Source organism: Centruroides vittatus, unplaced genomic scaffold (assembly GCF_030686945.1).
Source record: "Centruroides vittatus isolate TY-2023 unplaced genomic scaffold, ASM3068694v2 contig_352, whole genome shotgun sequence".
NCBI classification, from domain to species: domain Eukaryota; kingdom Metazoa; phylum Arthropoda; class Arachnida; order Scorpiones; family Buthidae; genus Centruroides; species Centruroides vittatus.
In genome coordinates, this window is record NW_027122175.1 from 763614 (window position 1) to 777670 (window position 14057).

At 34.0% G+C, this 14057-nt stretch overlaps 1 protein-coding gene across 1 annotated transcript in view; it reads left to right on the forward strand.

Moving 5' to 3' along the window:
* Positions 1 to 6687, forward strand: part of LOC136974660 (organic cation transporter protein-like) — a 41334-nt gene extending 34647 nt beyond the window's left edge. Inside the window, exon 9 of the mRNA XM_067269601.1 lies at positions 6363 to 6687. Within this exon, the coding sequence (XP_067125702.1) occupies positions 6363 to 6408 (46 nt within the window). The 3' untranslated portion in view covers positions 6409 to 6687. The remainder of the gene's footprint in view (positions 1 to 6362) is intronic.
* The last annotated feature ends 7370 nt before the right edge of the window (positions 6688 to 14057 follow it).

Sequence of the window (14057 nt, forward strand, 5' to 3'; positions counted from 1 at the left end):
AGCCATCTAGTAAGGCTAGAAAGAACCATCTTTTTTAGCACCTCATCCTTCTACCATCTTGCGCCATGATAAAGCAATACCGTACCGCTGTAAGGTGACAGAAGAGACTTAAGAACCTGAAGTTATAGGCTATTCTGAACCGTCTTTCGAGTTGTGATCGTCTCCAAAATGAAAGGTTTCCAAATATGGACTGAACGTCTAGAGATGAATGGCTTTAAATATTAATTATGTTTGAATAATTATAATGAAAATAAATAGCTTTATTATTTTTCACGACTGTTCATATTTACCTATCTCTTCCGAAACTAATTTTATAAAAACGAAAACCTTATTTATTAAATCAAACATTGTAAGTTATTATTTGATAAATAAAATAACAAATAATCTACTAATCTGGTTTAAAAAGATCTCCATAAACATTTATATTTAATTTTTTAGAATTATTCGAAGCTGACAGCACGGAATTAAACATCGATTTTCAATATTAAATTAAATTAAAAGATCTTCAGACGTCAACCAGTTTTTGTAAATGCTTTCAAAATCTTTTCGCCACTTTAGGCATTTTCTAATTCTTGAAATTTCTTTCAAATTATTTATTTAATTAAATTATTATTCAATATTAAACAATTGATCAAAAATTTAAAGATAGAGAAATTTCTCACAAATTATTGGGCTGCAATTTGAAAAAAATTATAGACCTATAAATTTTTACTGTCCTCCATCTGCCACTCTGTCTGGCTGTCTGTCCTTAATGGGAGTTAGATAGATGAAAGTCGAAACCAGCTACGGAAAGCTCAGGAGCAGAAGGCCTTGATTAACCATGTACGAATTTCCGGTTTGAACTGGAAGTCACGTTATTTCAATTCAAAAATTTCCTCCTGAAAAGAGTTAGATAGATGACCAGCAGGACTCTATTAGGACACAGGAAAAGTATGATGTACAGGGGCGAGAAAATACAAATTTAAGGTGGCGAGCACATATTTTAAATTCAATAAATTAAAAATATAATTAAAAATTGCAGCCCGGCATTGTGACCGTGTCACAATAAAGTGTAATTGCTTGCGTAATTGTTTGTAATTGCTTGTAAAAATACGTTCGCCATCTTATCTGAAAGACATAAGATGACAATTTTATTTCCATATACTGTATAATAATTCAATATTAAAGTGGTTGAGTACGCAAAGAAAGATGGATGAAAGTAACTAACATTAGCATGAAATTTTAATATAATGAAATCACTGTATGAAGGCGGAAGAGATAATACATGACTTATGACAATTAAATATTAAAATAAACATTGCAAGCTTTAAACTATGTGGAGGGCCGGGTTCTTAGTTATTGTATCTTATAATCGAGATGGGTTGATAATAATAATAATAATAATAATAATAATAAGTTTTTCGAGAGTTTTTCTACAAAAAACAAGAAACATCACAATTACATAAAGCAGTAACTCTAGCATGATCCATAGGGCAATGCAGGCTGGAGAACAAGCTCCTGGTAGGGACACCCATGCCAGTAAGGTCTATGAGGAGAAATGAAGCTAAGAGTGACCACACCCACATTCTGTGGAGATATTTATTATGGTAATAACCAGATCAAAGTGTGATACCGGCTCGGACGACGCCCGGGTTAACAAGATCCGCGTTTGTGGGTTAGGCAGAGGCTCACGTTCGAAAAATAGGCACAGTCTCCCTTTGTTACCAGTGGCGAAAGCAGCACCGGCCCAAGCATGGCTACTGCAATGCCCTCAACAGATGTGAAGAACCAACCCAGCCTTGGTGTTTCTGTGGCAATGCATCCACAGACCACAAAGGCTGGAAAACCACGCCAACGGATGAAATGGACAGTAGAAATGAACGAGTTTATCATCCGTACTTACTACACCATCACAAAACTCGAAACAAACATGACAGCATACAGACAACAACTACACCATAGATTCACACAACAGTATCCTCATCTCACTGTCACCGAACAAAGGGTTGTTGATCAAAAAAGAACAATTATACACAACAACCTTATTCCACAAACAACACTTGAACTTATCAAACAACAGGTTGCTGATCAAATACATCAACAGACAGAAACATCTAACATGAATGAAGATCATGTAACCTGTCAGGATAACCCAGCAACAAGCATTGATAACAACACACATACAACAATTACCACTAATAATACTACAGACACTTCCTCGTCCATCACTGATAACATAGACATGGATTTAGTTAATACGCTCTCACTTATATTTCAGGAAACACTCATTAAATATGCAGGCACAGATCCCACACAACGACCACGAATACCAAAAATCAACACGTCAAAGGAAGTAGGAAAAACACTAAATTATGTAAACACTCACTTACTACCACACTACATTCATTCAATTTCTACACTCGCAGACATTCATACATTAGTTTATGCTGGGGCAGTCACAGTAGTGACACACCATGAAATGAAATTACAATCACAGACAAATACACAGAAAACACAATTCTATCACAAGTCTGCCTGGCAGAGAAGAATAGAAACACAAATAAATGACATTAGACAGCAATTAGGCAGGCTGACACAATACACTAAAAACAACATAACACCCAAATTAAAAAAACAGCTCAAAAACATTTTCAAGAAAATAAAAACACACACAAAACATGAACGTCACAACACACACATTACAGAATACATTGATACACTAAAACAAAAACTTGCTGCCAAAGCACGTAGACTCAAACGATACAAAACATGTACACTACGAAAACAACAAAATAAATTATTTACAAACAATGAAAAACTCTTTTACAGACAAATTAATAACAAAGCACAGCACATTGGCACACCAACAGAAGAAAAACTCACAACATATTGGTCTTCTCTTTGGTCCAGTGCTGTCACGCACAATGCCGATGCAGGCTGGATCGAGGAGGTGAACAGAAACTTGCACAACATACCAACTATGCCCTGTGCTGAAATAAACATACATGATTTCCAATACACTGTTAACAGAACACACAACTGGAAGACACCTGGTGTAGACAACATTCACAATTTCTGGTACAAAAAGTTCACATCACTGCACCAGGAACTAGCTAAGCACCTAACACACATCATCATCAATCCACAAGACATGCCAAATTTTCTTACTCAGGGCATCACCTACATGAAACCTAAAAACAACAATACCACAGACCCCACACAATACAGACCAATTACATGTCTTCCAACACTCTACAAATTATTGACATCCTGTATCGCAAACAAAATATACAAACATGTTGAAGAACACGACATTCTTACGGAACAACAAAAAGATTGCCGTAGAAATCACAGGGGATGCAAAGAACAGTTACTCATAAATTTAGTCATTCTACGGCAAGCACAGAAACAACACAGAAACATACACATGGCATATATAGACTACAGAAAAGCATTCGACAGTGTTCCACACAGTTGGCTGCTACATATTCTACACATGTACAAAATACATCCATCACTCATTGCATTCTTTCAAAACACTATGCAGCACTGGAGAACAACACTACATCTCAGGGTTAGTAACACTTGCATACAAACAAACCAAATTTTTATTAGGCGAGGTTCTGCTTAGCCCTGAATCCATTATCCAACATGTTAAACAACACGCAATATGGTTACAATATCAGACATGAAAAAACAACACAGTTTACACTGTCACATCTCATGTACATGGATGACATAAAACTTTATGCATCCACACAAAAACAACTTCATCAACTCCTACAAATCACACATTCATACACCAAGGACATACAAATGGAATTTGGCCTAGATAAATGCAAAACAGTTCACATAGAAAAAGGAATCCTGAAGAAAGAAGATTTTGCACTTGGAAATGGAGACGTTATTGAATCCATGGAAGAGGGCGAGTTCTACAAGTATTTAGGATTCCAACAGGCCAAACTAACAGAACATACACAAATAAAGCAAAGATTAATTAAAGAATACCAAAGTAGGTTAAATGCTATTCTCAGAACAGAGTTAAATGCAAAACACACAGTTAAAGCAATAAACACATATGTCATCCCAGTACTCACATATTCTTTTGGAGTTATACATTGGACTCACACAGATCTCGAGCAACTCCAAAGGAAAACAAGAACAACACTTACTAAGCATAAACAACATCATCCTAAATCCGCCACAGAAAGATTAATCCTTCCACGTAAAGATGGCGGACGTGGCCTGATTGACATAGTTAACCTTCACTACAAACAAATACAGTCACTGCGAGAGTTTTTTTATCAAAAAACAAGAAACATCACAATTACATAAAGCAGTAACTCTAGCAGACTCGAATAACACACCATTAAACTTACACTCACATCATATGGACACAACACAACATATAAAAAGCATAGACACCATTAAGCAATCGTGGGCTCGAAAGGCACTCCATGGCAGGCATCCTTATGATCTGGCCCAGGATTTTGTTGACAAAACTGCGTCAAACAGCTGGTTAGCTCGGGGATGCCTCTTTGGGGAGACGGAAGGATTCATGATTGCCATACAGGATCAGGTCATAAATACTAAAAACTACAGAAAACACATACTCAAAGATGCAACACTCATGAATGACACATGCAGAAAATGTCACATCATGCCAGAAACTATACAACAAGCAAACACAAATTAGTAGACATCCACGAACCATATTACAAATACATTCCACAGACAGTATTAGGAAAACAACACGCACAAAATGTACTACGACAGAGCCATAATCACAGATAAAACAATTTACACAACAGACCAGACATAATACTCATTGACAAACACAATAAAATTACATACATTATAGACATATCCATTTAAAACACTCACAATATACAAAACGCATGCACTGAAAAAATTAGCAAGTACACAGAACTCGCCCAGGAAATAAGGCATCTGTGGAGGATGGATGGGTGCTTATTGTACCTGTTGTTCTCTCCTCTACAGGTGTCATACCACACACACTACACAAAAGCCTGGGCACATTACAATTGAATAGAAACACATACATCACACTACAGAAGGCCACTATATTGAATACATGTCATATTGTGAGAAAATTCCTGAATACAGACACACACACTGATACACTTCTTTAATTTCTGTTTCGGTTACTATGCATTGACTTTAGTCCGGCATAGTACACAGCCACCGGTGTTAACTGAGTATATCTCACTTAACCCAACATAATTATAATAAGCGCAGAGCCCAAAGGGTTCTGTGTACCAAAGTTGAAATTTGGTACACAGTTAGGGTACGTCACGAGAATGTATACTGAGAAAGGATTTTTCGAAATTCCTCCCCGCGGGGGAGAGGGAGAGGATTAAGGTTTAACCTGAAGAATGGCTTCTACTGTACTATTTTAGATGCGATTTTTTGTTTTTAACTGCGTTTTAGTTGGGTACGCAATGAGAATGCACACTAAGAAAGGATTTTTGGAAATTACCCCGCGGGGGAGAGGGAAAGGATTAAGGATTATTTTAAAAAACTCGGCTTTACTGTACTATTTCAGATGCAGTTTTTTGCATTTTTGCAGAAAATCGAACATATTTTCGGACAGTGTAAAAATTCTTGCGTTTCTTGCACCCAGTGAAAACTGGTAAGATCGGCTATGATCTAATCTTCGCTATCATTACTTTTTGCCCGAGAAACGTCGGACTTATCTAGTAGTTTTACTATAAATGTAAACTTCTTCCTATAAAACATTCAAAGTCAACAGTAATCCTTCTATCTTTCTCTAGTGTTCAAGTCAGTGCCGTGCGGTAGATTTCCTCAGTATGATGCAAGTCTTCAAAATGCTGCCGCCTCTCTGTATCATAGCACGGCACGGTCCTGGTTCAAGTGTCCTCTCTCTCTCTCTGCATGCCATATCGGAAATCCTGACGTCGCCGAGCATTTGGCGCAGGTTAATAAGTAGTTAGTAACGCACCAAGGTGTATCTTGGGGGAAGTTACAACTAGAGTGGTTTCCCGTTGCCTTCTCTGGGGCGCGGTGTTACGCGAGGGGAAAGAATACCTTCCAGGAGGTCTTGTAAGGGAAACTGGCCCCTATCCAAGTGTTACAAACGTGGAGAAAACCCGGAAAACTCCACGTGTCCAGCTTGTCCGAGCGCTACGCGAACCCGCGACCGAACTCCCAGTGTTTAGCGACAGAACCGCTCGGCCACTGGTGGGCACTTCACGTGTCATTAATGTTGCAATATTTTATATACAGAGTAGCTCCGAAAACTATAGAAATATTTTTTATAAAGCAACAAACTCATGACGGGTCTATAACATAAATTTTGGTAATAAATACTACTAATAAAAAATTTTATAATTTTTTTCCAGGAAAACAAGAACTAAAGCATATAATTTAGACGAAACAAAGAAATAACAATTGAAATAAGGAAGAATTATTTAGGAAAAACATCATTATAAATAAGGATAATTTTCTCTTATTTACTGTAAAAAGTATGGAGCACTTTTGAAAACTGATAAAAGTGGTAAAGAATATCTAATTAAAATATGAAAATAAACAAACTTTAGCGCGACCATTTGTTCATTTTGAAATTAGAAATAAAGTCTGGAACTAAATTGAAGTGCCTAAAATAATAAAAATTATATATAGGAATAAGATCTATGCATTTTTAAGAGTTAATTATTACACGACACTGCCCTACAGGTTCAGAGATTCTTTCTATTTAATATTTATTTAAAAGATCCGTTCACACGAGTGTTCGTTGGTGGAAGAGTGGCACTATTTAGGAGCACGGTACTTCGAAATTTGGTCGTACATAAATACGGTAGTCAAGATTTTAAATATGTAACTGCAAATATTCAAATCAATTGTATTTATATAGATTATTCAGGAGAAAATGACTATATAAGGATGAAAAAATCGTGTTACAAATTATTCATTGGTTTGGTGTCGTAGAATAAGGCACAATCGAGGATAGAATTTGTTTACTCGTCTGTATCAAATTCATCAAATTCACAACGAGTAAATTATTACGAATGTAACAGATGTTATCTATGGATATATTTTGTTTAACTTAATTTAAATTAATCAACATAACTACAGTTACTCCTTGTATAACACGGTAGTTGCGTTCCGAAAAAGTGTCGTGTTAAGCGAAACCGTGCTACACGAAAGGACTAATGCAAAACATAGTATTACATTCCAAACAGTTAACAAAAGTATAATATTTTTTTTTCATCATTGTGAAAAATATGGTCATTAAAAACAACTGATAACTGATACACAAGCCCTATTAAAGGTACTGTTAATATTAATTTTAGTTAAACGACGACATTTTCTTTTTACAAAGTATCGTCATCATCTGAGCTCTTTCATTGATCTTGATCACATCAACAAAAAAGCTCAGATGATGACGATTTTTACCTACGTTTAAAAAAAGTTTAATTACAATTACGTAAAATTATTTAAATAAACTTCAGTCAATACAAAAACTAATATATAAAACCAAAGTGCAGTGACAGTCTTAAATAAAGGTATACCTCGTCTTACGTCAGTAATTGGTTCCAGGAGAGGCGACGTAAGTCGAATTTACTTGTGTAGTTACGACGTAAGTCGAAACTACGACTTACGTCGTAAGTAAACGCCAATAATGGAGGAAACACCAATAATGAGCACTTAAAGATCGCTAAATAAGACGACAACACAGAAACACAGATGTTTTCATGTTTTATTCTCTAGGATTTATGATGATTATATTAACATTTGCTGTAAATGTACATATTTTAATATAATTTTATGTGCTTTCAACGCTTCTCTAGTGATATTACGACTTCAATGTTTGTGGCGGACGGATTTAAAGTCGAATAAACTGACTTAAACTTGATTTTTATTTTTCCATATATTTTTTTGACAAACGACGTATAATCGGGAACGACGTAACTCGAGAGCGACGTAACTCGAGGGATACCTGTATAAAGTAAAAACGGAATATATTTACATTAATGCCATCTGGAGATCAGAACAGAAACTATCTTTTCCATACTCAAATAATATATTTTATATATTATTTTAAAAAATTAACTTCTTAATATATTACAAAATAATAATTAGAATGTATTTTCTGTATTTTTTTTATTCTAATAACTTATTATTATTATTATTATTATTTTCATAATAATAAAATTCAATTATTCTTTTAAATTTAATTTATCATAAATATCTAAACAATAAATGAATTCATTTAGTGAAATAATGTTTTTAAATACTGTAATAAAAAACATTTAATATTTTAAATTATTTTGATGTTTTAGATATTAAGTCATAGGAAGGTAACAGGAAATAGAATGCGTCACCAGGCGTTTCTGTCGTCACATGACCTGTCACATCACCACCAAAACACGTGCTTTTGTTTACAAAATTTATCATTATTATATCTTGTAAAGTAATAAACAAAGTTGAGTAAAAATGTGAAAATTAACAGAAAGCGGTCAATAACAAACATATAACCGCTTAAATTAGTGCAAAAAGTAACAAAATAATATAAAAATCAACAAAAATGACTTTTATACATTGCATTTACGTTAAAAAATAATAATAATAATTATCATCAGAAATTATGAAAAGTATAATGGAAATATGTAATGAACTAAATAAAGTTGTAATATCACAAAAATTAAAGAAAAAGACAGAAAAAGGAACATTTACCTCTAATCTATAGATGACCTTGAGTTGTGTTTATTTAAAAAATCCAAAATGACAAATTTATTTAAAAATAAAATCCAAAACAATTTTTTCTATGTAAAATAAACACAGAAGTGCCGTGTTATACGGGGGATGTTCCCAATTCTCGAACCGTGTTAGAGCGAATCCGTGCTATAGAAGTGCCGTGTTTTACGGGGGTACCTGTACTTCTTAGTAGAAATAAGTCGAAACCAGTTACTTTGTACCTGAATATCTGTAGTCTTGGGAAAACGGTGGAAAGACAGAATAAATCGCGAAAACTGCATAAGTCTAAGATGTATAGTTCTCAATAAATATTTTTTCTAAACCGTTAACTCTAACCTGCAGAAAATTCTGCAGCTTGAGCGTTTCTCCTAGTGACCTTGCCTGCACAAAATTCTGCAGGGCGAGGTCAAGAGGGATAAGAGAAATAAATGTAGTAATTAACTTTTTATTTATTTATTTCATATTTGCAGACTTAAAAAATTACAAGTCACAAGAAGGCGTCAATTAACTACTACGGCCCGCAGAAAAAACGTAGAATTTATTCTGGCCCATGTTATAAAAAAGGTTGCCCACCCTAGATCAGATTTATAACTTAACCCAACCGATAGAAGTTTACTGGCATGTTTTTATGATAGTTCTGTATAGTTGACAGGAGTTTTAAAAAATCCATTAAAATCTTTGATATACTTATTCTGCGTTTATTCTGCTCTCCCATCTTATATTACTTACGGATTTCAATGTTAAACCGGTGATATTACGATTTAGTACGTCCTATCTGTAAGCAGATGCAGATAAAGCGTATACAATTCTAGTAGTGTTAAAAAATTAACTGTTACTTTGGCAGCATCATTTACAACCAAATTTAATGAATGAGACGTAGTACAATGATACAAAAAAAAGCTCTAGAATTTATTTTCCTTAAATTTACGATTTATATATCCGTTGTCATAAAAATTTGTCTTTCCACCGTTTTCCCAAGACTACAGATATTCAGGTACAAAGTAACTGGTTTCGACTTATTTCTACTAAGAAGTACAGGTACCCCCGTAAAACACGGCACTTCTATAGCACGGATTTGCTCTAACACGGTTCGAGAATTGGGAACATCCCCGTATAACACGGCACTTCTATAGTACAGGTTCACTCTAACATGGTTCGGGAATTCGGTAAAACCCTCGTACATGAAATGTAATAAAAACTGTTACCAGTTGATGATGCTGAAGCTGAGTTCATCATATAAGATGAATAATCCTCTGGTAAAATATTTACTTAAATAATAAATAAATATTTTACCCATAAAAAAATCTATTATATAAAGCTGAAAAACCGGATTCTATCAATGTATGCCAAAAATGGCCACTAGGGGCGCCCCTAGCAAGTATTTAAATTAATTTAAATTAACAATATAAATTATTTTATATTTATTATATATTTTTACAGTATAATATTCAGTATATTGTTATTTTTATTTGTAATTTTGTATGCCCCGATGCCTGGCATTGGGCCTTTCGACTTGTGAATAATAAATCCGATTTAAAGAAGGATTTAACAGCATGTTTTTTAATTCTTGGAACCTAACCCATCTTTTCGCATTATAACACGGATTCGCATAACACGGCAATTTTTTGGAACGTAACTCCCGTGTTATACGGGGGTTGCATGTAGTTAAATAATTAAGATTAGGGAATGGGGACATAAGTAAAACCCTGCCGAAAGAGCCAGAATTTTACTTAAACAAAAGCATAACCAATTACCAATTACTAGCTCAGTACAGTGGGGAACTGATTTCCGTGTACACCTGATACTAAAACGAATTACAGTAGTTAGAAAACAAATGACTATTAAGTTTAACATATTTACATCTATGGTGAGAAACGTTTAAAATTTACAACAGCCCTGTTGCGTCCTTTGAGATATATTAGTGATGCGACAAAAGAGGCATTTGACATTAACCGGTATCGGCACCCTCGGGATTTGTCATGCATGCACACCCCACACCTACCAAAATCGTCTCTGATTCCATTCATGAGCCACTCGTAGGGAGCAATTTTAACTAAGTGGATTGTTTTAATATTTAAAAAGTAAAAAATATTTTATGTTATTTTTATATACGTTTTTTCGCAAAACTATATTTAATTATAATTTTCTTTAAAAGTATATTCTTACAATTGAATATTTTGTACCAAGTATGTATAATTGTATATCCATCGCAATTTTTATTTTACTAAGTAAGTTTTAATAATTTTATTTTTAATTTTAGCTCTTATATCGTGGCTAGCGATTTAAACTGTATTTGTGATATTGAAAATTTACTTTAAAAAAGTTTTGGCTCAAGACCATATAATGAAAAAGAAAACATTATTAAAAGAGAAAGACCAACGCCTAAATTAACTATAAGTACTTCAACAAAAAAATTTGTTCGACATTTTCACGATAAAATTTATGAAGACATAAAATGGCTTTGTGGATGCATAAAAATGCAAAAATTGTTTTGTTGGCCTTGCCTATTGTTTTCAAATGAAATTAGTGTGTGGAATAAGAATGGCTTTGACGATTTAAATAATTTGAGTAAAGCTAGAAAAAGACACGAAAATCGTAAAGGTCATATCGATTCTTTTGTAAAATTGAAGCAATTTGGAAATCAAAATAGAATAGAATTTAACATTAGTAAACAATATAAAATTAATATTGAAAATTATAACAAGATAGTTACGGCTAATAGATATATTGTATCTAAATTAATAGATATTACATGCTTTTTATCAAAGCAAGAATTGGCATTTAGAGGACATAGGGAATGTATTGAATCTAATAACAAAGGTAATTATATTGAACTTGTTTATTTATTATGTATGTCAGGTAATCAGTTAAAAATGCATTTAGAGAAGTCTACAGTTTTTACTGGCTTATCGAACAAAATTCAAAATGAGCTCGTTAATTTGTTAGGAACCGTTTTATTGCAAGAAATTAAAAAAGAAATTGAAAACGCAAAATTTGTTGCTATAATTGTAGATGAAACAACGGACATTAGTCACAAAGCTCAGATGTCGACTGTATTTCGTTACGTGAAAGAAGACGGTAACTTCAAAGAAAGATTTGTGGGCTTTACTGATGTGAGTGAGAACGGAGACGCAAATTCGTTATTTACTCACATTAAGAGTTACTTAGACGAATTTCAATGCACTAAAAAATGAGTGGCACAAACATACGACGGTGCTGCCGTAATGGCCGGACAACATAATGGTGTCCGAGCCAAAATTAAAGAAATATCCAAACATGCTATTTTCGTACACTGTTATGCTCACAGATTGAACCTAGTTTTCTCTCAATCTGTTGGATATATAAAAGAATGTAAAATATTTTTTCAAACTATAACAGGATTTTCTTCATTTTTTTTCTAAATTTTCTAAAAGATCTCACACTTTAGACCTAGAAGTCAATAAACGTTTTCTTTCAGCCACACCTATTAGATGGAATTACAATAGCAGGATTGTAAACTGCGTTATGGAGTATAAAGAAGAATTAAAACTTTTGTTGTTGAATATGGTTGAAAGTCCAAAATAATGGGATTCCGATACTACAATTGCTGCAAGAGGATTATACCATTATTTTGATTCTCACTTTTCATTACTAGTTTTTCATCAAATATTTGCACATTCAGATATCCTTTTTGATATATTACGAAAAAATAATTTTAATATAGCATATTGTATTACTAGAATAAATCACTTTATTGATTTTTTACGACAGAAAAGAAATGATTTTGATTTGATTTGGGACGCTTTGAAAAAAGATGAATTTTTTTAGAAATTCAACCAAAAAGAGGAATGAGACATGCTGATATTGAGTCTAAAAAGGATTTATAAAGACGTCTGTTTTATGAAATAATGGATACATTGATACAAAATTGTATTGACAGATTTGCCGACATAAAATCTCTAGAATTTTTATCACTTTTAGATTTTAATAATTTTAAATATTATGAAAAACAATTTCCCGAAGAGAGTTTTAATGCTTTACGTAAATTTTATGGAGAACTCTTTGATTTATGTAAATTACGTAGTGAATTGCAATATTTATATTCGTGCCCGAACTATTTTGGCAAGTCACTCTTAGACATAAGAAATATTATAATTAATGATGGATGACTTAAACGAAGACGTAGTAATAGAATTATATGGTTTAATATCGTTAATTTTTACAATACCATCTACCAGTGCGTCTGTTGAGCGCAGGTTTTCAACAATGAAGCGAATTCATACATTCGCCAGGAACACTCAGTCGGAGGAAAGATTGTCGTCGCTAGCGTTGCTTTCTATAGAAAAAGAACTTTTAAATACGTTGATGGAATCAACGACGAGTGACTTTTATGATAAAGTAATTAACGACTTTGCGGGAAAAAATCGCCGAATAGAGTTAATTTATAGAAAATATTTAAAAAAACAAGTTTTTCTATAATTGTATTATGTATGTATTATTTGTATTTTAGAATTAAAATACATAAATTGTTTATTCATTTGTCATTTCCAGTATTTGTTTAAAATTTTTATGGAAATTATAAATCGCGGAAGGAAGTCGTCCTATGATCGGTGAAAGATCGAATTCATCTTCGATTTTGACTTTCCTCGCGCTCCAGGTAAGAGTCTCGTTACGTTTAGTAACGAGGGACCAACCACTCGGGAAGTGTGATTGAGGAAGAACGACCAATCAAAATGGATGAAAGAAAGAACGGAGATTGATATAATCTCTCCGACAATCGAGGACACCTGGCACTCGGTTAATGTTCCGAATAACCGAAACGCCGTGTGTCGATGCGCAAAAAAAAGCAGTTTCTCGTCTATTGTGCCAACCTGTAACCCGTGCCACTTCGGACTTAGATCGTGTCCCCGACGCCAACGGACGAAGTCTCCCCGTGCTTTACAGACTTGTCAACGCCACTGTCCCGGGTTCACCTTCGATCGACGATCAAAGAACCACATCGACGCCTAGGACGTTCGAACGGCTGATTGTCCTAAAGCAAACTATTTTATATAGTGTATGTTTATTTTATGCTAAAATAAACGGTTTTTGTCAGATACTTGTCATCTTTGTCTCTTCCGCTACCACGCACGTACGAATGTACCTAGACCATCACTGACGCGCAATTAACTGATTGCCCCTGAAAGTCGGCTTCTCACAGAAGCACAGCTTCCCTATCATCAAATGTCACGCCACTGCTGATAACACTGCCAACTCCATGAGACCCGAGCAAACTTTAGCCATTTTTCATGGGCATTTCGTTTTGGATTTATATTTGGCATTGTCTTTACCATCCGGGCGTTCTCATTGTTGGACTGGTC